The following is a 25,688-nucleotide window of genomic DNA, read 5'->3' as shown; positions in this document are numbered from 1 at the left end:
GTACTTGTAGAACTTGTCAAAATCAAACATCCACCTATAAAAAATTTTAAGTTGGCACCCTAACAATCCTGGTCAAATCTAACCTTTGATTCGTTTGGCAAGCCGGGAAAAGAGCGATTTTGACCACACTACTAAAAAACAGTTATCAGTAATGGTCGAAAACGTATATTAGTAACGGGCCGCCCGACTGTCACTACGACCCGTGACTGATATGTACCACATCAGTGGCGGACATCCCATCCGTTACTGATGTTAAACACATCAGTGGTGGGCAGCAGGTGAGCAACCGACACTGATATGAGTTTTGCCAAAACAAAAAAAAGCAGACCACAAGCCCGCATCTTCTATTCAGTAATCACAAATCAAACAAATTAATCTAATGAAACAACAAATCCGGCTGCGACAATCACAGTACAATCTAAAACAACAAATCACAATACAATCTAAATCAGCAAATCACTGGAACCCGTGGCTTTGGCGGCTCATCTCCACAGCGGTAGCGGGAACCCGCGGGCTTCGTCTCCTCGGCAGCGGCGCCCTCGGCGACTGCAGTAGGAGGGGAGAGAGTGAGAGGGAGAGATCGAGAGGGAGAGATCGAGAGAAGGGAGCGAGGGAGAGAGACATACCTTAACCCGCGAGTTTACCGACGACGAGCTCCTCCTCTCCACCCGCGAGTTCACCGACGACGAGCTCCTCCTCTCCACTGGCGGTTGGTGCCCACCATCTGTGTGTGTGTGTGAGAGAGAGAGAGAGTGAGGGAGAGAACAGAGGGGCAAGGGAGAGCAGAGAGCGGGGAGAACGTACCTGCGGTGTGCAGCGGCGATTTGGTCGCCGGATCCGGCGACGAGCTGACGGGAGGCTGCGCCCGTGCCCTCCTCCGCGGCAGCGGCGGCAGGAACTAGGGGCTGCACCCGCGCCCTCCTGCCCGGCGGCGGCGGCCGGGACCCGAGGCGGCGCCCTATCCCTCGGGATGGAGGCACGCACAGAAGAGAGAAGAGAGGGAGGAGGGAGAAGGAGAGGCAGAGATGGATCCGGCGGCGGCGGCCCAACGGGGCGCGGATCCGGCGGGGTGCGGTCATGGGAGACCGGATCCGCCATCTTCGGTTCTGGGAGGAAGTCGGGGAGGGACGGAGGAGTCGTGGCCAGCTGGATGGAGAGAGGGAGATGGAGGAGGTCAGGAGGGAGGGAGGCAGAGAGAAGAGCTCGTGGGAGAGAAAGAGAAATAGAAGAGATAAGGAGGAGGAGGCGGCTGGGTAGAGAGAGAGGACGTGTGGTGGGGTTAGGGTTAGGGGAAGTTTTTATAGGTCAGAGACTGGGTTGGGCCTCAATCGGGTTGGTCGGGTCTAGAAAACGCATCAGTGACGGGCTTAACTTTTAAAACCGTCACTGATGAGGCCAAACATGTTTTTTTTTGTTTTTTTATATTCCGTATAATACAAATTATTTTCCATAACTAAGTTGGTCAATAAATTATGAATATGGTCTACATTCTTTGAAGATTTGGTAGGTTTCATTTTGAATCGTATTAATTATAGTTGTTTTACACAAAATATCTCACATTTTGCATTTCGAAAATGGGACATCATTTGACATGCATAACCAAACATTTGTAAACCTCTTTGGCAATATTGTTTTTCATCAAAAGATGCACCTTTGTTCAAAAAAAAAGATACATTATCATGAAATATGGCATAGAAATGGACAAAACTTTGGCCATTTGGCCTAAAACATCAAGTTCAACCATGGAAAATAACAATATTGCACTACATATGTCATTTTTCAAATGTTATCATATGATATTATTATTCCACTATGTTAAGCAAGAAAAAATAAGACTTCAGCAAAAAAGAATCACATTTTTCTGATTTTTTATGAATTAGTTATGATTATTTCAATCTCCAAAGTGCAAAGGACTCCAGATGTCATCAGTGGCGGGCCTAGATGTAAAGCCCGCCACTAATTTGTATTTTTGTGATTTTTGCAATTTTTAATATTTGGCCAATAGTGGCGGGCTTTCCGCACCTGTCATATTGAGGGTTCATCAGTGACGGGCGTACCGCGCCCACCACTGATGAGGTGTCATCAGTGACGGGCAGGAAAGATCCGTCTCGTCACTTATGTTGTGTTTTGTAGTAGTGCCGTTAATGCTAGCACTTTTTATTACACCCACTGACATCATTGTCCCACGTGTCATATTCATCTTCTTCGTCGAGCTCATTCCACGTCTCTCTGTGGTTTCTCCTGCATCCTTGTGTCGGCCGCCCTCCTTAAAGCACAGACTATATCAAAAGGCTGACGAATCGACTTATTGTTTGGACTCAATGTATAGTTTTCTCAAAAAACACAGAAAATAAATACTACTCACTCCGATCCTAAATTGTTGATCCTAAATTATTGTCTCAAATTTATTCAGATATGGATGTATCTATTCTTAAAAAGTATCTAGATACATGTAATATTTCGACAACAATTTTAGGATCGGAGAGAGCAGTATTTCTGATGATTTGGTTTAGCTCGTTCCTACGAACCGAGCTCCCAACACTAGTTTTTCTCTGGAAATACTCCAAACCGAACGAACTCTTGCATTTCTGAACGCAAAAGTACAAAGAAGCCACGTGTTGGCTTGGGAAAGAAGTTCTCATGGATTACGAGTCTATGGGCGTTGTTCTGTCACTTTTGTGCCACGCGCAGCCCAGTCGTCGTGTGGAACTCTTGCAGCGCTGGCCGATCGATCATACTCGAGCAGCGGAGGAGTCCAACGGGACGATTGTTCGTGAAGCCTCTGGCTCCCACGCCTCCGTGACCCCTTCCAATATTGTTCCCCGCACGCGCAGCGCAGGCACAACCGCATCGACCCATATTTTCTCGTGATCTCGGCGATCGAGCGCAGCATCAAGGCGCCGAGCACCGTACATCCACCATGGCGCCTCCCGTCTCGCACACGTATACCAAGTACGAGACGCGCCGCCGCGATCCGGACCCTCGCCACGCGGCGCTCCTCGTCATCGACGTGCAGGCGCACTTCGCGTCGCTGGCCGCGGCGGCCATGCCGGCCATCGCCGCCACCGTGGCGCTCTGCCGCGGCGCCGGTATCCCGGTGGTCTACACCCGTCACATCGATCCCGTGCCTCCAAGCCGCCCGCTCGCCGAGTGGTGGCCCGGCGACGGCGACCGCATCTTGGCAGGGACGCCGGCCGCGGCGCTGCTCCCCGGGGCCGGCCGCATCGCGGGGGTCGACATGGAAGTGGAGAAGAGCACGTACAGCGCCTTCGCGGCCGGCACGGGGCTGGAGGAGACGCTGCGCGGGATGGGCGTCCAGGAGGTGATCGTGGCGGGCGTGATGACCAACCTGTGCTGCGAGACCACCGCGCGGGACGCGTTCGTGAGGGGGTTCCGGGTGTTCTTCTCGGCCGACGCCACGGCCACGGCCAGCCCGGACCTGCACGAGGCGACACTCGTTAACATGGCCTTTGGGTTCGCGTACATCGTCGACTGCGAGCGGCTCCAGGCGGCATTTGGGAAGGCAAGTGAATAGAGATGCACAGGAGTCAGGCGCAACTTACGTTCACGGGACATGCTATGTGGGATCCGGCTTTGTATCCCTAGAGTGACCTGAAGTGAATCAGTGAAGTGCGAATAGCCGTAAACATCATACCCTGATTTGGTCAATTTGTTTTCGGATTTTGTTTGTTTTAGTTTTCCGGACTAGTTGTGCTATAAACAACCCAAACGGCTTGTTCATGAATGCGTGTAACTTTAGGTGTGTCCTGGGCTTCCATGTCAGCGTATATTGTCTGTTCTACCTTTTCCATTATCAGTGCGAGGAATGGACAGTCAGGGAACGAGTCAGATAGACGATGATGATTACGTTCAAGGATCAGAACTTATGGACAAAGTCTTATTGCTTGTTTGTTTGCAGTACGTTTGTTTGTATAGTGAGCGGCACTAGTACTCTAGCAGTGCTTTCGCTATGTGCATGCTAGCATTTTGATTAATTTGTAAAGACTATATCTAGCACGCTTGGAATAACGGCCTGACTGATAGGGCCCACATGTCATCCAGACGGCAAAAATGAAAAGGACGTTGCCGAGCTGGCTGCGGCCTACGGGCAAGCCCAGTAGGGCGAGCTCGGCCATCCTTAGGCCCAACAGGTAAAGCTTTACTTGTCCCCTTCTCGATCTTTTTATTTTCTGTTTTCAAGTTCAAATCAATTGCTTTTGAATTTTTTGGAGATCCAAACTTGAAAGAAATTGTCTGGAAATTTTATTAGGATTTGAAGGTGTGAGATCGAGATAGGCAATCAGAGAGGGGGTGAATGATTGCGCGGAAGCAAATTAAAACTTTTCCCGGAAGTTCAAACTCTAAATCACCTTTCTGTCCGTGATAGTAAAACAGCCGTAACTTTTGATTGGATGAACCAAAAAATACATATGAGTATGAAAAAGAAAGGTATTGAAATTATCTAACCAGCGCAACAAGAATCAGCTCAATCGGACGTACCAATCAAAAGATATGATCAAAATAGTAATAGCTGACAGAAAGTTACGAGGATTAATCTAAAACCAATTTCGAGAAATAACAAGAAAGATGAATTAATCGCAATCTTCTCTTGATCTCGTGATAAACCTGCAGCAAAATATTATGAACTTGTGATGAACCTGCACCAAAGTGTTAGAAAGATTTAGCATGAAGATTTCACGAAAATCCGAGAAAAACAGAGATGACACCGCCAACGAATCTCTTTATTGCAACGATGTCGATCGGCTACAAAAGATGCAACCATGCATCCAAGAACTCTCCAAGAATTGATCTAGATCCAAAGGTCTGATTTCTCTCACGTCCTTGCTAAAACCCTAACTAGGATGCCCTTATTTATAAGGGAAAATTCGTGACCCTAAACTGAGTCCGAATCCAACACGAACTCCTCTATCCCGGTCGGTATTTTGCCCGTGGGACCCGTATACAACCTTGGATTGAGATGACTCCAAAATCAAAGTTGTTCGCCTCGACGACGCGCACAACTTTCCTGGGGACCATTTTTCCATCGGATGCCATCTTTAGGATGCTACTGTTTAATCTTTAAACAGCTCTCATCCAGTCACGGCTGGACCTACATGTCGTCACGTCGATGCCACTCCAGCCATCCACTCTTCTTGTGATGTCTTCAAAACTCGACCATCACGTGTCGAATATCTCCAATACCGTACATCTCCGGTATAAAGAACGTATGACAAACCGGTGCCCTCCCGAATCATCGTAACCTTCACTTTCATTGTTCCTTTGCACGAACGTCCTGCATGACCTTGATCCCTTGACCTTAGCTTCTCCCAAGTTTCGTCCGTCGATCCTGTCATCGACCACGTTCCTCTAGCTCCGGCCACACCTGAAAGCGACGATCACAAGTCCGCGACTTAACTCAGGGTAAGTTTCACACAAGTCACGTCATGTTTTCACATAAGAAACTAATGGATCAGCACACCACTAGCAAAGCACTAATTCCAAATAAGATACATGTCATCATAAAAATATCCATATTATCCAAAGTATCCACATCAATGTTTCATCTAAAACACTTGCCAATGTTATACATCACCTATGATTTCACAGAAGGGAACATGAATCATGAAAATAAATTATTTCTAGAGCAGATTTAATTCAACATTTTATCTCCTAGACTCCAAATCATATATGAATCTATTTGTCATTTGAACTACAAGACTTGACTCATAAACTTTTGGGAAAAAATATTCTAGCTCCTTTATAAGATTGGAAGGTTATAAACAAGTTTTCAAGAGATTTCATACAATATACACCCCTCAATTTTGCTATACACCAGGTGCCTGGTTTTTTTTTTGAAATCAGTCTTGCGCACCATCCGATCCATCAAGATCCGTGAATTTGGTCGGGCTTTTCTTTTTGTTCTTTTGACTCTTGCGATCCATCAAGATCCGTGAATTTGGTCGGGCTTTTCTTTTTGTTCTTTTGACTCGAACAAGACATCTTCTCGTCGGTCTGCTCGCAGCTCGCGTTCCCTAATCCCATTCTGGCCAGTTCCGACCCCTCCGCCTGGGTGCCGCCGCCGGGGGCTACGCCGGTGTGCAGCCCCCATCCTCCCTCCCTGCTGTTGTGTCGTCTGTGCTGCTCTGCTGCGATGCCACTGCGGGCTCGTCGGCCCTGCTACACCTGTGCGCCATCCCCCTACCCTGCTATTGTGCTGCGCCACCGCGCGCTCGACCCGCCGATGCCCCTGCTGTTGCGCCGTCGCCACCCAGTCGGCCCGCCTACCCCTGCTGCTCCTCCCTTCCAACTCTCCAGCCTCCGTCGTCGCCGCCCCTGCTGCTCCGTCGCCGCCAAGTACTCGAGCGGATCAGGTCAGCTTTATCCATCCCCTACCTGTTCTCCACTTCTCTCTTCTCTGCTCTCTCGTCTCTCTTCTCTGTCTCCTCTATCTCTTAATCTCCCAATTTCTGAATCTCTCCTCTACATAGTAAATTGTTTGTTAGTGGTTGTTGTAGGTTTAAATTCTTTTGTTCGGTGGATGTGATTGTCATCAGGTCGCTTGTTTGCTCAATGCTTATGCTTAAAGAGATCATGGGGGTTGGTCCTTAATCTATTTATGTCAGTTGGGTCGTGCTCCCTCTCCATTAGAAGTAATTGTGGTGAAATATATGGTTGATGTGTGTTGAAATTAGACTGTCATTTCTTCAGTTTTGATTCAATGGCAGGAGCAGCTTGTGGTTGTCAAAAGTATTGATATATGTGTCATGATTTGCTACTTTTGAATTACTTACATGCTAAATATGCAGCGCATTTATATGTATTTCTACTCTTCTAGACATGTTGCATCAATTGTTTGTACTCGCTCTGCCATTGGAGACAAAGTCTGCTAATCCTTGTCCTGTGAATCCCCAACTTTTTTTTGTTGCCGATGAATGGTGATTTGCAGTTTGTTGTGCTCACATTTTCCTTGCCTTTTTTGTTGGCTCAAATGTGGCCAGGCGAAGTCAACAGAGGCAAGGAAATTCCGATTTTGTGCTCATTGACGGTGAGGTCTCCTCGGTGCCTGTGAGTTGGTCATTTATTTCTGATCCCCAACAATTGGTTGTGCTAGGTTGCTTACTCGTGCTTATTTTGTGGTTGATTTTTCCTCATTATTCTTTGTGGCGGATGTGGCAAGGCTAAGACAACAGAGGCGAGGCGTTTTCAATCTCTTCTGATTGGGGACTAGAAATATATGTTTCAACAGATTGCACTCCCCCGTCCATGTTTTTGCACTGTTCTTTTAAATGCAATCACAATATTGTCAAGATACAATTGCACTTCCTTCTCTACAAGCTTGTGCTATTCGTAACTTTTAATTTTGCTCAATTATAACCACTTTGCATAGCATACATGTAGTTCTGGAATTTCTTAGCTGATCATATTGTGAATAATCAGTGTTCTGAAGAATATAAATATTGGCAATATCTTTCTACACACTTGCAAATTTGGATTCTAATAGATTCTTTTATCTTATGCTGCTAATATAGAGGCAAAAGACAACCCAATTGGATCATTCATCTTTTTAGAAAACGATTTTGCTAGCGCACAGGCGCCTGTTTCTTTTCTCCAAACCAGTCGATGCGGAGGCTGTCGATGTGTCTTTGCGATTTGTTCTCTGGGCGCGCTGAGGTGGGATTTTGTGCTGAGGTGTTTAGTCTCTGCTTGCGGGCCTTCCACTGTCTCTTCTCAAAATCCAACCCACCGCTGTTCTTGTCTGCTCGGAAGGGGAAAGGAGCATTTTGCTGCGAGCTTCTCGCCCTTGTTCCTCTCCGGCGATTCTCGGGTTACGCTAGCGCAATTCTTCCAGACCCTACAATAAACAGCCCCTACTACTTGCTTTGTGCAATTTCTGGTTACACTAGCGCAATTCTTCCACTTTAGTATATTTTGAATTTAAGACAGGCCACAGTATTTGCAATTACAATACACAGCAAGTGCAATTGAGCTTATAGTGCCTACTAGTTACTCTGTGTTATTTCTGTATTATTCGTCTGCAATTCTGAAATATTAGTATATTTTTTTGAAATGTAAGCTGGCTCCAGGATTATGCGAATACAATAAACAGAAGGCGGAATTGAGTTTCTAGCGTCCACTAGTTGCTCTAATGCAATGTCTGTATTATACACGCGCAATTATGAATTTATTAGTATATTTTTGAAGTGAAGGCAGGCTACAGGATTTGCAATTACAATATACATCAAGCGCAATTGAGTTTCCATTGTCTACTAGTTGCAATATGCATTTTCTGTTTATCCCTGCGCAATTCTGATTTTTTAGTATATTTCTTGAACTGACTAAGAGCTCAATAAGGCCAACTAACTACATTTGTAATTTACAGCAAGTGCAATTGAGTTCCTATCATTGCATAGTTGCATCATGCAAATTCTGTTTATCTCGGCGCAATTCTATGAATTTAGCTCACTAAGACATTATAGTACCCGATTTTCTTCTGGATGGAGGTAACTTTGAGTTTCTTCGTGTAGCTGTGCAGCTGCTTGTACATTGAAGTGAAGGTGTGCTACATTATTGTGCATTTGCATTATACAGTAAATGCCATTTTGTTTCAAATACAACCGAGTTGCACTATGCAATTTATGCTCGCCCCCAGTGCAATTGTAGGATTTTAGCTAACCAAGACTTGTTCAACATGTTTTGTTTTGGATGCAGGTAACTAAGATTTGTTTTTTGTGTAATGAAGGTGGGGGTACAGAATTTGCCCTTCTACATGCACAGTCAGCTCAATTGTGTGTTCAACATCATCCAGTTGCAATATGCAGGTTTCGGCTGATCCAAAATTTGCAATATCAGTGTTAATTTAGCCCACTAAGTCATGATTAACCTAATTTTTTGGATGCAGCCAGTTTGTAGAGAAGAGACACCGAAGCTGCATCTATACTTTTGAAGGGGAGAAGAACAGGGGCAGAACATACCTTGATGATCCAAGGTTAGTTTCCATGGCTGTGCGGTTTTTTTGTCCCCCGATCGCCGTGTTGCCTTTTGCTGTCAGCGCCGCCGCCAGGTGCTTTTTTGGGGACGCGTGCGCCACCGCTGTGTCCTGTGTCTTTGCCAGCGGGTGTGTTTTGTGTGTGGGTATGATCGGCTACTTATATGGGCCCTGTAACCCTTTCGGCCTGTCATTGACAACTTGGGCTTTTTGTTTTGGCTAGGCTTTGGATCACTGCTTCCAATTCTGTTTGTGTTTCTTCACGTCTTGTCTCGTTAACCCTTGTGTCAGGTCCGAGTTACTCCTTCCTGTTCCTTGGTGTGGTGGGTGCGCTATTAAAAGAGCAAGTTAGTGCCCCTTATTTGCTTCTGATTCATCTTCCCTCCCACAAATCTGCAGCCTTCTCTCGAGGTATGAAGTTGTTCATCTCACCCTCCATTCACAAACTTTTTACTTTCATGATTTGCTTCCTATGCTGTTCCATGCCCTGAGGCACCTGTGTGTTCGTTCCACCTCCTTGTTCTATCCCTTTTTAAAGTTTTTTCCACCCACTCTGAATGGCTCATGTTAGTTTGTTGTTGGCTTTGGGTTCTTTTCCTTTCATGCACCCCTTCCATTAATCTAGGTTTTTGGCCCTCTCGTTTTTTTACTCCATTTACACTGTCTTCTTTACTTAGGGTTTTTGTTACATCTTAAGAACAAACCTAGAGCTCTGTTCATTCTGAACATGAATCCCAAGATTAACCAACAGTAGGGGAATATTGTTTTATGCACTGTTCCCTTTTTTAATGTTGCCACAAAAGAGCACTTATAGTTCAGTGGATTTGGTTATGTATGCGTTCTGCTCCAAATGATGTGTCCACTTTTATGTTCCTTGTTGTGTTCAACATCCCTGCTGCCAGACTGATTTTGAAAATAGTTGCATGATGATGTCTATTCTTTAGGTTTTACAATTTGTTATATACATGATCCGATACATGCATTATCTGTTGTCAATTTGTTACATAGCACAATTATGAATTATGAATTTCTGTTATGTGAATGTGCAATGCGAATTTGCATTTACTTTGCATTTTTGTAAACATCGCAATCACTACACGAGTCTGTTGCAATTGCTTACGCACACTCATTTGATTGCACTTCTAATTCGCATCGTGTAATCCCAGTAATTATGCACTGCAGTTGTCACAAATTTGTAGGCTTCTTGACTTTTCCTTTGTTTTTGATCTACTGGCTAGCAGTAGCCTGTAGGCTATAGTAGTGATTCAGACTCATGCTCCTGTGGTGCTTTCATTTAGTGCATGCTTCTCTTGTTCATCCAGATAGCAAGAACTAGGAAGCAAGAACAAGCTAGGGAGTGGGGCGGCGGGTGGCGAGGCACAAGCAAGTAGTACCTTCCATGCCTGGAGATCTTGGTGAGTTTCCATCTTCTCCCTTATGATTTCTGCATCGATTTTCTGGAACATCTCCATTTTAGCTCCATGTTTCCTTTTCTTGCAGCTACTATGTTCTTTGTTTTGTTTCTTCTGAGCAGTAGTGCCAGATTGAATAGCACACATATAGAATATTTTTTCATTTGCTGGATTCCTGATGTGCCTTACAATTTAGTAGTTTATTTTGTTTTATCGTTGTTAAATTGTGTCCAAACTACTTTTGCAGTGGCTGTATATTTCTAGGAAGTGAAACAAATGGGACGAGATGTTGTTAACAAAGGAGAAGGTATAAATTTCATTCAAATTGCACTACCTTTTAATCATTTTTGCATAAAGATTAGTATTGCAATCGTAGTTCTATACAAATGCAATTACAGTCCACATTAAGATTTTTGCATTTGTTCTTTGCATTAATTTTGCACGATCTGAGCTGTTGCAATCACAACCTTCAAAAACCTAGTGCATTTTCTTTCTATGTTATTGCAGCTACATTTGCAATAATTAGTTAGCAGGGGGACAACTAAGCATGATTTTTTTAAATTTGATTTTGTTGAACATCACCCTACAATCAGTGGTACCATCCAATGCAATTGATATAATTTTGTAATGCAATTTGTATTAATTTGCATCAACTTATGCTTATAATTGCAAATGTCCATCTTTTATCTAGCATGTCCTTTTTATTCATCGAATTCATATTAATTGGGGCTTCCTCCTCTGTCCATTATTCATATCTTGTAATATGTCTTTTTCTTAGGATCATTTTGGAGCTACCATTTTTAGCAGTGTGGTTATTTGTGCTAACCTTCAAGGAAATAGGTCGTTTAGTAGTCTGTGTCAAGGGAATTTGAATGATCTTAGTAGTCTAAAAGCACTAAGAATGCAAGCTTTTGGTCCTGTAGCCTATAAGCACCAAGAATGCAATTTTTTTGTTCCTGTAGCCTATAAGCACCGAGAATGCAAACTTTTGGTCATGTAACCTAACCCCAAATGGTGTGTTTTGTTCTGTCTTGTGTGTATATACTACTCAGTATAGCTTTTGGTTCTGTCCTGTAGCATTTCCTATGCTGCTCTCTTATCTCTTTTGAAACTTACTACTGCAGATGCACTTAGCATGCATCTAAGCTTTTCCTATGTGTACAAATGCTGTTTTTTGCTTGCCTGGGTTTATTTTTGGGTCCTAGAATGATTTGCGGATTGGTGGCTGAATGTCTATGCACAGAAGGAACAGGTTTGCACAGCAAAAACTATATGCTGCTAAGCTGTAGCTTGCATAAATGATTTTTTTGTTCCCAAATCTATCAGTTTGCATTTATGTGTTCTTTTGGCGCCAAAACTAACAAGGTTTTGATTGTTTCCCCAGCCAGCTGTCTGATAGCAGATTTGACTGGTTTGGACAAAAAAAACCAGGCGACTTATTTTAGTTTCAAAAGCAGGCGACAAAACTAGCAGTTCTTTGTTTGTTTGCCCAACTAGGAGATTTGACTGGTTTTGGAGAAAAAATCAGGCGACTGATAAAAAAAAACAGGCGCCTGCTTCTAAACACAAAATCAGGTGACTGATTTTAGATCCAAAATCAGGCGTCTACCCAATAGACAGACCCAACAATAGGAGTAGATCCCAGTTCTGCCTTTTAAACACAAATTAGTTTTAGGCAGTTTAAATCATTCAAATTTCACGAAATATCTCACAGTACATTAACCAAACGCAATCCCTCAAAATAGCGGCGGCTGGATCAGGGGCCCGCTGTATAGGAACAGAGTCTTCTATACGAACTCGTCGTCGGCTACGAGCCGCGCGAGCGCCTCGGGCGCGAGGCACACCTCGAGCGCCATGCTCCCGCGGCCGCCGCGGCCCTCGTACACCGTCACCCTGCCGTCCACCTTGTTGGCTCCGCCGCTCCGCACGGCAACGGGCGCGCCCCAGCCGAAGTCGTTCCCGAACGCGTCGAACCGCGGCGAGTTCCCGGTGACCACCATGGCCGGGTTCCAGAACCCCGCCAGGTACGCGAACCGCGGCTCCCGGGCCCAGCGGCCGAGGAACCCCCTCACGGCAGCCTCGTCTCCCGACGACGCCACGGCCCGGTTCAGCAGCCGCGCCGTCCACCCCAGCCCGTGGCCCAGGATCTCCCCTGCCGTGGACCTCGCCGTCGCGCGCACCACGGCGTTCCCCGCGTAGTCCCGCGGCACGCCCTTGACCCGGTCTCGGCACCCGACGAGCACCGTGTACGTCGTTTCCTCCGTCGGCGGGAGGCGCCGGGCGCGGGACACCGCGCGCCACGTGTGAGCGAGCAGGGACTGGAGGGACGAGAGGGTCGCCTCCGACTCCGAGCCGGCGCCGGCGGCCTCGGTGTTCGCTCTCGCCTTGAGGCTTTGCACGCGCTCCGCGGAGAAGTGGAAGAAGCACTCCTCCACGGGCAAAGGGCGCTCGAAGCGCCGGATGATGTGCTCCAGCTTGGCGAAGGGGAGAGGGATCGGCACGGGGCGAGTGCCCGGGAGGAACCACCGCTCGAGCGCCGGCGGCGGCTTGGAGATCTCGACTCCGGCGCCGACACGGCTCATCTCGGACCAGGTATTGAAGAGGTGCCAGAACGCGGTCCCGTCGGCGACGCAGTGGTTGAGCGACATGGCGACGAACACGCCGCCATCGGCAAGCTCGGTGACCTGCGCGGCAAGGACGGGTCGTCGGGAGCCGGCTGCCGCCGCGTCTGCGCCGACCAGCCCGCCGAGCGGGAAGAAGGACCAGACCAGGCGAGGGACGTACAGCGACGTGGCGACGTCGGCCGCGGCGACGCCGGGTGCCACCGCGTGCACGAACTCGGCGCCCTCGCCAGTGCAGTGCAACGAGACGGAGACCCTGCCACCTTCCTTCTCCTCCACGGCGAGGCGGCCGGCGAAGGGGTAGAAGCGTCCCAGAGCGCGTGCCAGGGACGACGCTAGGCGCGCGACGAGGTCGTCTTCTCCGGCGCCGGCGGGAGGCTGGGGCAGGAGGACGCCCTTCTGGATGTAATCTATGGTGAGCATCTGAAGGTCCCACGGCGTCAGGTGCACGGTCTCTGCGTCAGGCACCGACGACGGCCGGACCATGCGGCGGGAGACCACGCGGACGCCGGCTGCAGGCATAGTCAGCTTGGCACAACCTTCCATCGCCATACAAGACAAGCGCTTGGTAATCATCTACTCTGGCGGTTCCTTCCATTCAATCATTGTATTTAAATATTCCTGGTTGGCAGTCGATCGATCTACTCGTCTATACCATTTGTGATGTTGTGTTTAGATTTTACTGGCTGCCAGTCGATCTCTATGCCATTAGTGATGCTGGTTTGAGTGTTTCAAATACTTGTCAGTTTCAGACAAATGAGAAGCAGCCCAGAGGACTTTGATGGCCCGAACCCAGAGCTGAAGCCTGAAGGGGAAGGGGAAAAGGGTTTTAACAAAGTAAAACAGGCACGCAAGGTCACCACGGATTTTGACGCACAAAAAATATCCATCTCATTTGAAGTGAAGAAGTGTTAAGCTATTCAGCCACCGCACAATATCAGCTTGACTTCACATCTATATTACTAACTTGATTTAGGGTAGTACGTATCTAGACCAGCATGTGAATGTGACTTCGAATCTCAAACCGCCGACTTGATTCAGCACTCTGTGCAGCGGATGGAAGTTTCCATTCCAGGATTTAGAGACCTGGTTCACAAATAAAAATGTGGCCAGATTCCATCTCATCTCAGAGGGTGAAAAATTCCAGTGTCCTGTTGATTAAAAAGTGCTCCTCCGATTCATAATAAGTGTCTCAGATTATAAATTATATCTGCAAGAGCTACTTTAAAATTTGCTCTAAGAGTTGCAAGATCTTGTGAACTAAGTGCAGCTACGGTAAAATTATCTCTTAGAGTTCCAAAAGTAGCAGGCAGGGAACTGAAAAGTCAAAATATATAACTTTCTCTTTACAATGGAGGAAGTACATGAGAGATCACAGAACCAGCAAATGGTGAACTAGTCACTGTCTCACGGAGTATGCAGAAGCATGAATCAACCAACGAGATAGATCAAGCATCGAACCAGCGGGATAAATCAAGCACCAAACCAGCAATTGGTGAACTAGTCACTGTCTCACTGAGTATGACTAAGTATGAATGGGGCCTGTTTGGATCACTGCCAACGCTGGCTTACCAATAAATTGACCAGCCCGTGATTTTCGGCAACTGTTTGGATCGATGCCAAATTTGGCTCGCCCTGGCCCGCTCGGGCGCGCCCCTTTGTAATTTTCGCCAACGCGAGGGCGTGGAAAACGTCCGCCAAAATTTTGGCGGCCAAATCGCGCGTGATTTCTCGCGTGGCATAGAAGCTAAGCTAAGCATCAATTTCCTTTTCCATTACTTTCTCTCCTAAACTCCAGTTCTGCACACAGCGAGGACAAGAGAGAAGGCCCTCAGATCTGCAGCGTTCCCGGTCGGCCGGCGGAGTGAACAGGTGTGCTCCTGCGGCCGCCAACGGCGATCTCCACCTTTCTTCCTCTCCTCTCCACGGATTCAAGTTCCACCTTTCTTGAGCTCAAGAATCCCGTCAGATCCATCCTTATCCCCTTTACCTGTGGCGTGATTTACTGGTTCTTGGCATTTAGGTTTATGATCTTGTTAATCTGCTGAATGAACTAACTTTGTTCTTATTATATTACAACTAGATCGTTCATTAGCCACCCAGTGGATGTCAGTCCTATCGGCAAGATCTGAAGTATCCATACTAAACCGTTCTTCCCCTTTCGCTTTGTTTCTAGATAATAATCATATGGACAATCTAACGAGGGGACGTGCCCACCCGTGTCTTACCATATGGCGCCACTTTGAGATTCGGGCGACCGATCCGTCGGCTGCAGCGCATGCGGGCCCGCGCCCTCTCTCTCTTTTTCTCCCTCCCCATCCCATCTCTATTTGGAACGACGACGGCGGAGCGCTGCACGGGCCGGAGGGCGGGGCAGCGGAAGCGGATCCCCGCGCGGCGGTGGCGGAGCCCCGCGGGACGGGCGCGGAGTAGCGGCGGCGGATCCCTGCGCAGCGGTGGCAGAGCAGCTCGAGCAGCGGCGACTGAGCCCCAGGGGCCGTGTTTCAGGGTGGTGGTGGTGGTGTGTGGCCTGCCGCTGATGGTGAGGAGCTCGTAGCTCCGGCGGTTCTTCGGCGAGCACGGGAGTGTCGGACGCGGAGGTGGTCTGGTATAGGAAGAGCAAGGCCTCGCAGGGGATGGCTTCGTCACCATGACCATGCGGCGCTGAAGATGCCGTGGATGCTCTGATGGGATGATTTTGGACGGGTTCAGAGCTTCAGGCTGCAGGTTCGCTCGGTGAAACTCAAAGATGGGCAGCGGTAGCAGCTAATGTAGTAGTACCATTTTGGGAAAGTGATAAGGCTGTAAATGTTTTCTTATTAGGATGATCCTTTGGTTTCTTCTTATTGCTGTACAAGCAAGCAGCGGCCGCGGAACAAGGCTTGGATTGACGGAGCTGCGCGGGCTAGGGGCGCAGCAGAGCGCACGCGGAGAAGGGCGTGCCACGGTGGTGGCGGAGAAGGGCATGCTGCAGCGCGGCGGCGGAGAAGGACGCTCGGTGGCAACGCAGGTGCGCGATGGAGTGCGGCAGCAAGAAGGGCGCTCGGTAGCAGAGCAGGGCGCGAGGGAGGCGGCGACGAAGCAGAGTGTGACGGCAACAGGGCAGGGCGCGTGATGGCAGGAGCAGCGGAGCAGGATCCCACAGCCTGACCCGAAGGAGATGGCCGATGGCGACGCAAAATAGGATTTGATTATCGGCGACCCAGAGAATGCTGGGTGGCTTCGATGTCTTTTGTTGTGTTGTGTTGTTTGTTTTGTTTCTTGTGTCGAATGCGTGCGAGCCCGTGGCTCTCTTTCGTCTCCTGCGTGTCGATCCATGTCTTTGTTCTCTGATGTGTTTTTGCTCATGTTTGGGCATCAAGACAAGTATTTTGTTGAACCTTGTTGTCGTGTTGTATCAAGAGTATTTGACATATGCCAACAATTGTATTTCGATTTATCTTGTTGTTTTACCACGGGTTATCGGTTATTTTTTTAACCTGGATAGATGTCCAGTTAACCTGGTAAGTATGCACTTTTAATCTGATAAGTATGCCTGGTTAACCTGATAAGTATGTCTGTTTAACCTGATAAACAGTCACGATTAACCTGATAAATATGGATGGTTAACTTGGTAATTAGGGATGGTTAACGTATGATTTAACCTGGTAATTAGGCATGGCTAACATGATAAGTGGGCTTAATTAACTTGATAATTAGCCACATGTAACCTGCTGAGCAGGCTTAATTCACCTGGTAATGAGACACATATAATTAGGCACATTTAATCTGATAAATATGCACATTTAACCGTGTTTAAGGAGGTAACTTAAGCACGCTACAAGGACGTTACTGATGTATAAATGCGTAGGTTTAGGCTAAATAGGTTTCCCACGGCTACAAGGAAGGACGGACCGCATGTTGCGAAAATATGTCTATTTAAAAGACAAAAAATTAGTAAATCTAAGTGGACGGGAGGCAACTTAGACAAAAATCCGGTAAGTAAGTACAGTTAACCTGATAAATACACATAGTTAATCCGGTAAACAAGCATAGGAACAATTAACCTAATAAATAGGCATAGATAACCTGTTAAGTAGGCATAGTTAACCTGATAATACCTCGATAAATCGACAAGTAAACATAGCTGAACCGACAAATAAACTAGCAAGCCATTAAGTAGGCTATACGAGCGAGTAAGGAAGCACATATAATTCGGCAATTATGTGATGATAAATCGACAAGTGGGCACGGTTAAATAGACGAGCTAACTTCTTGACATATGCAAGAGTGCTACTTTTCGAGAGACACCCGTGTGTATTGATGAATTTTATATATTTAAATCGATCAAATTTGTATAAGCTGCAAAAGTTATGAATTTTAATTTAGAAAAAAAAAACAACGTGGGCCGGAGACAAGCCAGTAATGCATTGCTAATGCGGGGATGCGCTGCGCTCGCTTAGTTGGATTTCGATGGACTGAAACGCGCGCGGAAAACGTTGCTGGGCAAGGAGCGCTACTGGGCTGCGCTGAGCGGACGGCCGGACGCAGCGCGTGGAAAAAAAGGAGCGAGCGCAATCGCCGCGCGAAACCTGGGGCGCCGCACGCTAACTCGCGTGGGCACGGTCGCCCCATAGTTCGGTCCATAATCATAACATGCATGTGTCTCCTTGAAGCAATAAAGTGCTCGATTAGTATACTTCTCCTTGCTATCCTTTTTCCTGATTGCAGTACATCTAGCTGTAATTTATTTGATCACTGAAGCACCTGTGCATCTTACCCTTTAATATGCATGCAAATTAACCTTGATCAGACAGCATCCATGGACATTGCTTGAAGGACATGGCTGACATCATATTGAGCTTCGTAAGGACAAATCAGTGACTTTCAAGTTCAAGAAACAACAACACCTGCAGCGTGGAGATGCTCTGAATGGCAAGTTTTCTCAGACTTGGGTGCATAGCAGGTCATAGTCTCTTAAATGATCTCGAATTGTTTGGTGATGGGTGTATTAGTTTATGAACCTGATTTTGTATCGTCGCTAGATCTGGTGTTTGAATATTGTATGGCCTAATATATGAATTGATGTTGTTGTGAATTTTCAGTATGCGGTGGTACTGTATTCAGTCAGGTTGCACGTTGCATGTGTTATTTAATTTATTTTCTTTCATATGTGTATCATGTGATATATCTCAGATTAATACCTACTGGTTGTTTTTGGCAAGTTATTTGGCTTAACGGAGAAAAACAAACAGCAGCCAATCAAAGTTGCCAAGTACATGGCAAGTTATTTGGCTTGAAACCAAATAGAAGCCAATAATTTTGCCAAAATTTGGCATACACAATGGCTACAATCCAAACACCCACAAGCAGTGGCGTAGCTAGGGGGTTGCCGGGTGGTCCATGGACCACCCTGAGATTTTCCAATCCTCTATATAACATAGTTAAAAAAGATTCAAAACATTAAAATAACTAAATTTGTATGAATATTTTCACTGTTGGACCATCCTGAAAATTTTAGCTGGCTACGCCACTGCCCACAAGTTGCCAATATTTTGGTCATACCTTTGATTTGGTCATGCCAATATTTTGACAGGGCTGAATGTGGCTCAATCCAAACAGGCCCCAAGAAACGGATCCGCGCCAAAAAAAAATCAAGAACGGGATAAATCAAGCACAAAAGCAGTTGGTGAACTTGTCACCGTCTCACTGAGTATGCAGAAGTATGAATCAATAGATGGGATAAATCAAACACATTTTTTTTTCTCGAACACGCCGAGCGGCGTGTCATTTTCATTAAGAAGAAGAATCAAGCACATTTTGGTGGTAAAGATTGTTCAGACCCATGCATGCTAGCATTAATAAATAGGGATAGTTCTGAAAAATCAGCCCTGGCTGGGGTATATGGAACAGGATAATAAATATAAGACATCATTTATCTCCATGCCACAAAATAAACATGCTCATCAGTTATACCCATCTGATGGTTCAGAAGAGCAGTAAACTGAAGCAAGCAAGCTGAGCCCATATGTTTGTTTCTGGCGAAACCAGAAAGTATATTAAGCCTTTTGAGTAAGCTAAGTGGAAATGATGGCAGTATAAAAAAATGGTACCGGAGGCAACAATAGTTGTGAAATTGGCTCAAACTCCACAAGCAGTATTGTTAGCTTGCAGAAGTACAAGACTGAAAAATCGAACAGCATAAGTTGTTGTCTCACAGTAGCAGAAAGTACACAAGATAGCTTGAGTGATAATTATTAAACTACTCGTTTCCAGAAGTGGGCTAGATCAAACAATTCTGTGCATACAAATCATCCACTGCCACAGAGACTTTATTCTAGAATTACCAAATATGGATGTTCATTAAGCAAACAACAATGGACAACGTAGCAAATTAAATTATCGATGTATACTCCAGGTTGTGCAGAATCATTACTATTTTCTGAGAAATCAGCCTTGTCTGGGTATATAACAGAAACGAGACAATGTTAATATAAACATAAGACATCATTTATCTCTTTGTCAAAAAAATAAACATGCTCATCAGTGATAACCAAGCTACAGTAACCCAAAAGGCTGCACTTTTACACAAGGTACAACATATCAAAACTGCCAGCGGTGTTAAGCACAGGTGAATCACATGGTTAACCCATTGAAGTTCAGAGTATAACATATTATATTACTCGTTAACGATCCTAAACTGGAATTTTCATCCAGAGAAACTGTCAAATCATGCCACATAAGTGTTACACAATGCAGGTGAGTTAAACTTCATAGTTACCATGATACTTGTGCAGTCCATATAGTTTTTAGTATCCACAATCCGTAAAACAACATGTAATATTTTCCTAATTTTATCCTATTGAAGATAATACAGGTCATAATGCACATTAATACTCGATCTGTTCCTAATAGGAAAATATACTAAGATCTACAATACTATCAAATAAGTATACTTTGAAGATATATAGCACAACGGGTTTAATAAAAGGGAACTAATATAGAGTTATACATGTTGGTAGACTCATGATATATATTTTCCGTAGTATAATTATTTGATATTATTGATATTAGTATATTTTTTATAATTTTTGTCAGCTCATTGATTCTTTATGCGATGGAAATCAAGTAGTTGCACATCTTGAAATTATCTGCAGCTTTGGTCGACTGCCCTTTGAGGCTATGACCCATATCCCTACGTAATTGGCCAATGCATTTCTGGGCTCACCCTGCTCAATGCCCACTGCACCCAAACCACCCACCAAAAACTTGCCGTTTTAACAGTACCCCACTAACCCAAATAATTTACAATCACTAGAGCTCCATAACCTTCTCGGCTTCTCCTGTGCTATATTTGCTACAATGCTTTGTCCTCTCCCTCTCTTTGTCTTCAAACCAAACTTCCTTCTTCATCTCGCCGCACACCCCAAGAGGCAAAACGAGCCCAGAGCCAAACACCCAAGGAGAGCTCGCATCTGCACGAAACACCCATGGCTAGGGCCATTGCGATGCTCTCCCTGGCCGCGGTGTTATTCAGTATAGCTTCGGCTGGGACTACCACCGGAGCGTCCTGGAGCCCGCGGCCAGAGGCCGACCTCGTGACAGGGCTCCCTGGGCAACCAGTGGTCGGCTTCACGCACTACGCCGGCTACGTCGATGTCGGAACAGGCGGCGACAAGTCGCTCTTCTACTGGTTCTTCGAGGCCGAGAAGGAGCCGGACAAGAAGCCCCTCTTGCTGTGGCTCAATGGAGGTACGCAAACGCATGAGCGTTCTTCCCTAGCTCCGCAGATCTCTCTTGATTGCTGCCCGCTTGCGATTCTTGCTTTTGCCTTCAGTGTGTACAAAGGAATTGTTTCAATTATTTTGCTCTCTTCCTAGCGGCTACTGTGTCGTGTGAAAAATGAAGACGGCACAAGTATGCCTGTTTCTTGCAATTTGACTAAGCTAGTTGCTGGGCGTGATTTACTGAGCTTACAGTTTCCAACTGCTCATGACGTGGTACTAAGTTACTAGTAACAGCTAACAAAAAGAAAAGAAAGGAAAAGAAAAGAAAAGAAAGCTTATGACGCAGGACTACGTTACTAGTAAGTAGAAATAGACATAGAGAAAACAATAGATAGATAACGAAAACCCAAGGCAAAAATCAAGCTTTTTATTGACATGCTCGTTCTCTCCTCGTCTTGCTATTTTTGCCATCGATCGAAACGTATTGGCAATTGACCAAGTCCTATTCGGAAAAGCTAGTTCAAGCCTGTAGGCCGTGCCCGTGTGCCCACCCCTGCCGCGACGGCCGGAAGAATGATGCTTTCCGGCAATAAAAGCTTCAAAGGGCACCCGGATCCACATACCACAGGGTAGGAGGAGCCGAGGAGAGGCATGCATTCAGATTCAGAGCAGTGGGGGAGCAGCAATGCAGCATAGCGCATAGCCCCGCGGCGCAGAAAAGACACGGCAAAAGATGGCAAAAGGGTAAAAGAAGGCTCAAGGCAAGGCAGCGGTACAGGCGAGCAGATCCTGCCCTTGCAGCGGCTTGGAAGAAGCTTGGCCTGCGCCGACGAGCGACACGGACAAAGCTAGAGTAACATACAGAGAGGCAGATGGGCACCACCAGGGTACATGCAGTAAACGAAAAACAGAAGGTATCGTTGAGCAGAAATGCCATTGTATCCTTTTGGATTTACAGAGATTAGTTCCTGCTACTGCATGAACATGAGTTCCTTTAAAATTACGGGAATATCTCGTAGGTGTTACGGTTTGATCTTACACCTTTGTCCTGGAATGCAGCACGTGTTAGTGTCAGAGGTCAGAGTTATAATCTTCTTTAGAAAGATACGGAGTATAGTTAGGAACGTGAACATGCACAGAGATTTCCTGTAGCATAAGAAAACAGTAGTAAGAAATAAGCTTTGGAGATTAGCATGGCTGCTAACCACTACGACGTGGAAATGCGAGCCATTTGACTGTCAGGGAACGCCAGAGAGGGTCCTGGAGAGTACTTGGCAAATCGGCTGTCTCGTTTCCCTGTCCTCGCCTTTGCATTTGGTTTCTCAGTAAAGAACAGTACACTAATTTAGCACAGTACACATAAAGCCTACGCATCTACTACTAAACAATTCTGTAGACCATCCTGAACTGCAGCAATGGCCCACTGGATAAGGCTGTACAACTGTAAATTGCTCTTCAATCGCCTCTTTTGGCAAGAAATTATCTGATGGGGCCATTGCCGTGTAATGTGCAGGGCCCGGATGCTCTTCCATCGCCTATGGCGCCGCCCAGGAGCTGGGCCCGTTTCTGGTCAGGAGCAACGGCGCAAATCTCACTCGCAATGCCTACTCGTGGAACAAAGGCAAGCACACATCAGGAACCATTGAACCATAGTACATTTCTTGCTAAATGCCTAAGTTGCTAGGCAAACCCTGAAACTCTCCACAGAATGGAGCATGACTGATCGGGAACTTGCTATTTTGCGGTGTGGTCTGTTCAATTTCAGCCGTGAACCTGCTGTTCCTGGAGGCGCCGGTTGGTGTGGGGTTCTCCTACACGAACAAGACGTCGGACCTGAGACGCCTAGGCGACCGCGTGACGGCGCAGGACTCGTACAGCTTCCTCCTGAACTGGCTCAACAAGTTCCCGGAGTTCAAGAACCGGGACTTCTACATCGCCGGAGAGAGCTATGCCGGTACGTACGGCCATGGTTAACAAGGAATATTTACCGATTGTGTTACGCGCCGGCCTGCATCTCGTATTCTGTGGCTAAAGGCAACCTGCCGCTTGGTTCACTTTCGCAGGGCACTACGTCCCACAGCTCGCAGAGCTCATCTACGAGGGGAACAAAGCGGCGAGCAGAGGCAGAACCATCAACATCAAAGGTTTCATGGTAAGCTGAGCTCTCCCCCACAAAAAAGGATGTTGCCCCCTATAGATCTTAATGCTTGCAATCATACCATTAAGATTGCTAAATGGCAGGTAAACCAGCTCCTTTGCAGAAACCGAACGTAATTGATGTCCTAAGAAAGATAAAGGAAAAGAGTGTAAGAGAGAAGATTCAGTGCCGCGAAAAGAATATGATTCAAAGATGGGCACGAGCGTGCATGACCCGCTCGCGCTACTCGCTTTAGTTCGCGGCCAATCGATAACTACCAGCGTGTGTGTAAAGCACACGGTTTGTTCCTGTCAAAACCTTTTTTAACCGCGGCAGTAATAATTCCGTTTCCACGCATGCATCCATCCATCGTGCGCCCGCCCTGTGATAAAAGCACACGACTGCAGCCTCTGCTTTCGTACTTGAAGCTCGCTCCGAGCTAGTAGTATCAAATTCAGTTGCGAGTAGTGACTGTTTTTTTTTTTTTGCTCTTCCTTTTTTCGTCAGATCGGCAACGCGGTGCTGAACGACGCGACGGACCAGCTGGGCATGGTGGAGTACGCGTGGAGCCACGCCGTGATCTCGGACGAGCTCCACGCGGCGGTGACGCGGGAGTGCGACTCCTTCAAGGAAGAAGCCGACGGCGGCAAGCCCAGCAAGGCATGCTCGCCGGCCGTCCGCGCGTTCCTGGGCGCCTTCGACGACATCGACATCTACAGCATCTACACCCCGACCTGCCTGCTGTCCCCTTCCTCTTCCTCTTCCTCCACCACGTCGTCGCCGTCCAGGCTCGTGGCCGCGCCTCGCGTCTTCTCCCAGCACGTATGGCCTTCCCCTACACGCGCTCTCTGTCTGTCTCTGACTGGCATCTTTCTAGCAGAAAATTTACTTGGCTTTTTGTGGTGTGGTGATGATATCGTAGGAGGGATGGCACGCGATGACGAAGCGGGTGCCGGCGGGGTACGACCCGTGCACGGAGGCGTACGTGAAGGGGTATTTTAACCGCGGGGACGTGCAGCGGGCGCTGCACGCCAACCGGACGGGCCTGCCCTACCCATACTCGGCTTGCAGGTACGTGCCCAGTACCGCTCTACTTTTACTCTGTTCTCCCCCATGCCGGCACGCAGTTAACACTGCTACAGTACCACTGCATACTGCCCTTGCCCTGCCTACGATGCTTCCAGCGCCTGCACACTATACACTGCTCGATCGCTCCTATTGATTGATCGATTGAGCCTCAGCCCCCATGCATCTACCTGCACCTGCTGCCATGTAAATGTTTAATGGCGGACGACGACGTCCTCAGATCTGATGTAGCAACTTGCATCCGCATTGATTCTCCTGTGTTGCCAATGCGGTTTAGTACTAGTACAGTACGTTTCTACTGCAAAGCTACACACGGTTTTAACATTCATGCGTAAGTACGTTTTACGGTGCTTGTGTAAGCTGTTTGTGGACGAACTGTGTGTTGTGGTGTGTTGTGTTGCAGTGAGGTCATAAGCAAATGGAACGACTCGCCGGCGACAGTTCTCCCCGTCCTGAAGAAGCTCATGAGCGCCGGGCTGCGCGTCTGGGTTTACAGGTACACTGGACCTAACGCTAGCGGCAGCACAATCGCCCTGTCAAAAGCTATATATGGCCTAAGGCAAACCTGAACTCATTCTTACGTGCAAATATGTTTGCGGTTGCCGCAGCGGCGACACGGACGGGAGGGTGCCGGTGACGTCGACGCGGTACAGCATCAACGCGATGAAGCTGCGGCCGCGACAGAGGAAGCAGAGGGCGGGGGCGGCAGAATGGGGCGGGTGGAGGGCGTGGTACCACAGGCGGCAGGTGGCCGGGTGGGCGGTGGAGTACGAGGAGGGGATGACGCTGGTGACGCTGCGCGGCGCCGGTCACCAGGTGCCACTCTTCGCCCCTGACCGCTCGCTCGTCATGCTCTACCACTTCCTCCGGGGTCAACCCCTGCCGGCATCGCGCTCCCGCTAGCAAGTGTGTCTTGATTGTTTAGCCTCTGCCTAGCTATAAGCCAGCGCGATCTCCATTGGTTATTTGCGCAAGCGTTGTGGTATGGCTGTAACTTGTGACTTGTGACAATATGGAATTTCATGAGAAGATATGGCCCAGCGCTCTATTGGATTAAATGGGTTATTGGCCCCTCGCTGAAGAGTACATTGTTTCAGTTCAACAACGGCAAGATGCGTACACAAACACAATAACAGGTTCACATACACAGCAGTAGCAGCACATTGGCACAATTTTAATCATGAACCAACTGGGTTTGAATTCGAAGTTAGTGTCGGCAGTCGATCTCTATTTTTCCTCAACAAAAACATCAGGTCTTTAGGCGATTGTTTTACATCGACACCGAACCTGATTGCACGGATAAACACATCAAGCAATGCAACATTCGTGTGGAACACATCGCATAGCCTGCTTGGTTTGAGACTTCGGAATAGAATCAACTATACCATTCAAACAGTAGAGATTCTTAACGGAAGCTTTTCTTGCAAATAAAACAGCGAGAGCTAGTCACGGAAATAATCAGCAGAAGCACAACAATCAATAAATTTGCTTCAAGAAACGCAGATAACTTCTAATAAACTCAGCGCTGAATGAGAGCAGTTTGCTGAAAGTAGCATCTTTCTGATTATAACACTCGGAAAAAACTTTTGGTCTTGTTCGACCGTCAAATAGCACAAAAGATATGTTTTGGGCTTGGTCCGTGTCTTCTCCAGGTGATCCACGCCATCTACTGCTGAGTGGAGGGAGGGGCAGCAGTAGCGTGGACAATATGGAAGAGAACGAGTGCAGCCTATTTTAAAC

At 47.1% G+C, this 25,688-nt stretch overlaps 3 protein-coding genes and 3 long non-coding RNA genes across 16 annotated transcripts; 4 read left to right on the top strand and 2 right to left on the bottom strand.

Annotated features, from left to right (window-relative positions):
* Nucleotides 1-314: 314 nt before the first annotated feature.
* LOC106865583 lies at nucleotides 315-735 on the bottom strand. Its single transcript, XR_001404745.1, has 2 exons — nucleotides 627-735; nucleotides 315-546 (listed from the first exon to the last, which is right to left on the bottom strand). It is a non-coding gene; the product is annotated as an uncharacterized LOC106865583 (long non-coding RNA).
* A 1,838-nt stretch (nucleotides 736-2,573) lies between these two features.
* LOC104585388 (nicotinamidase 2) lies at nucleotides 2,574-3,906 on the top strand. The gene has a single exon (XM_010241853.3). It carries the CDS (start codon nucleotides 2,921-2,923, stop codon nucleotides 3,533-3,535), a length of 615 nt encoding a protein of 204 aa, XP_010240155.1. The 5' UTR covers nucleotides 2,574-2,920; the 3' UTR covers nucleotides 3,536-3,906.
* Nucleotides 3,907-5,946: 2,040 nt separating this feature from the next.
* LOC112269345 lies at nucleotides 5,947-11,482 on the top strand. Of its 10 annotated transcripts, none has more exons than XR_002961114.1 (9): nucleotides 5,948-6,371; nucleotides 6,999-7,065; nucleotides 7,178-8,501; nucleotides 8,741-8,819; nucleotides 8,900-8,986; nucleotides 9,278-9,397; nucleotides 10,309-10,401; nucleotides 10,646-10,705; nucleotides 11,177-11,482. It is a non-coding gene; the product is annotated as an uncharacterized LOC112269345 (long non-coding RNA). The 10 variants fall into 10 exon arrangements; XR_002961110.1 differs by having other exon boundaries at nucleotides 7,178-8,555; nucleotides 8,710-8,819; XR_002961112.1 differs by having other exon boundaries at nucleotides 5,947-6,371; nucleotides 7,178-8,819; nucleotides 8,904-8,986.
* A 555-nt stretch (nucleotides 11,483-12,037) lies between these two features.
* Nucleotides 12,038-13,874, bottom strand: LOC100827635 (uncharacterized acetyltransferase At3g50280). The gene is made up of 2 exons (XM_003580123.4): nucleotides 13,766-13,874; nucleotides 12,038-13,587 (listed from the first exon to the last, which is right to left on the bottom strand). Exon 2 carries the CDS (start codon nucleotides 13,569-13,571, stop codon nucleotides 12,186-12,188), a length of 1,386 nt encoding a protein of 461 aa, XP_003580171.4. The 5' UTR covers nucleotides 13,572-13,587; nucleotides 13,766-13,874; the 3' UTR covers nucleotides 12,038-12,185.
* LOC106865638 lies at nucleotides 13,445-16,462 on the top strand. Of its 2 annotated transcripts, XR_002961118.1 has the most exons (3): nucleotides 13,445-13,587; nucleotides 13,766-15,746; nucleotides 15,843-16,462. It is a non-coding gene; the product is annotated as an uncharacterized LOC106865638 (long non-coding RNA). The 2 variants fall into 2 exon arrangements; XR_002961117.1 differs by having other exon boundaries at nucleotides 13,766-16,458.
* Nucleotides 16,463-20,322: 3,860 nt separating this feature from the next.
* On the top strand, nucleotides 20,323-25,023 carry LOC100827334 (serine carboxypeptidase-like 35). Its single transcript, XM_003580122.4, has 8 exons — nucleotides 20,323-20,750; nucleotides 22,239-22,346; nucleotides 22,491-22,679; nucleotides 22,789-22,877; nucleotides 23,370-23,684; nucleotides 23,785-23,933; nucleotides 24,352-24,444; nucleotides 24,557-25,023. Exons 1-8 carry the CDS (start codon nucleotides 20,489-20,491, stop codon nucleotides 24,849-24,851), a joined length of 1,500 nt encoding a protein of 499 aa, XP_003580170.1. The 5' UTR covers nucleotides 20,323-20,488; the 3' UTR covers nucleotides 24,852-25,023.
* Nucleotides 25,024-25,688: the final 665 nt, after the last annotated feature.

This window comes from Brachypodium distachyon, chromosome 5, assembly GCF_000005505.3.
Source record: "Brachypodium distachyon strain Bd21 chromosome 5, Brachypodium_distachyon_v3.0, whole genome shotgun sequence".
Classification (NCBI taxonomy): domain Eukaryota; kingdom Viridiplantae; phylum Streptophyta; class Magnoliopsida; order Poales; family Poaceae; genus Brachypodium; species Brachypodium distachyon.
This window is presented reverse-complemented; position numbering and strand designations above follow the sequence as displayed.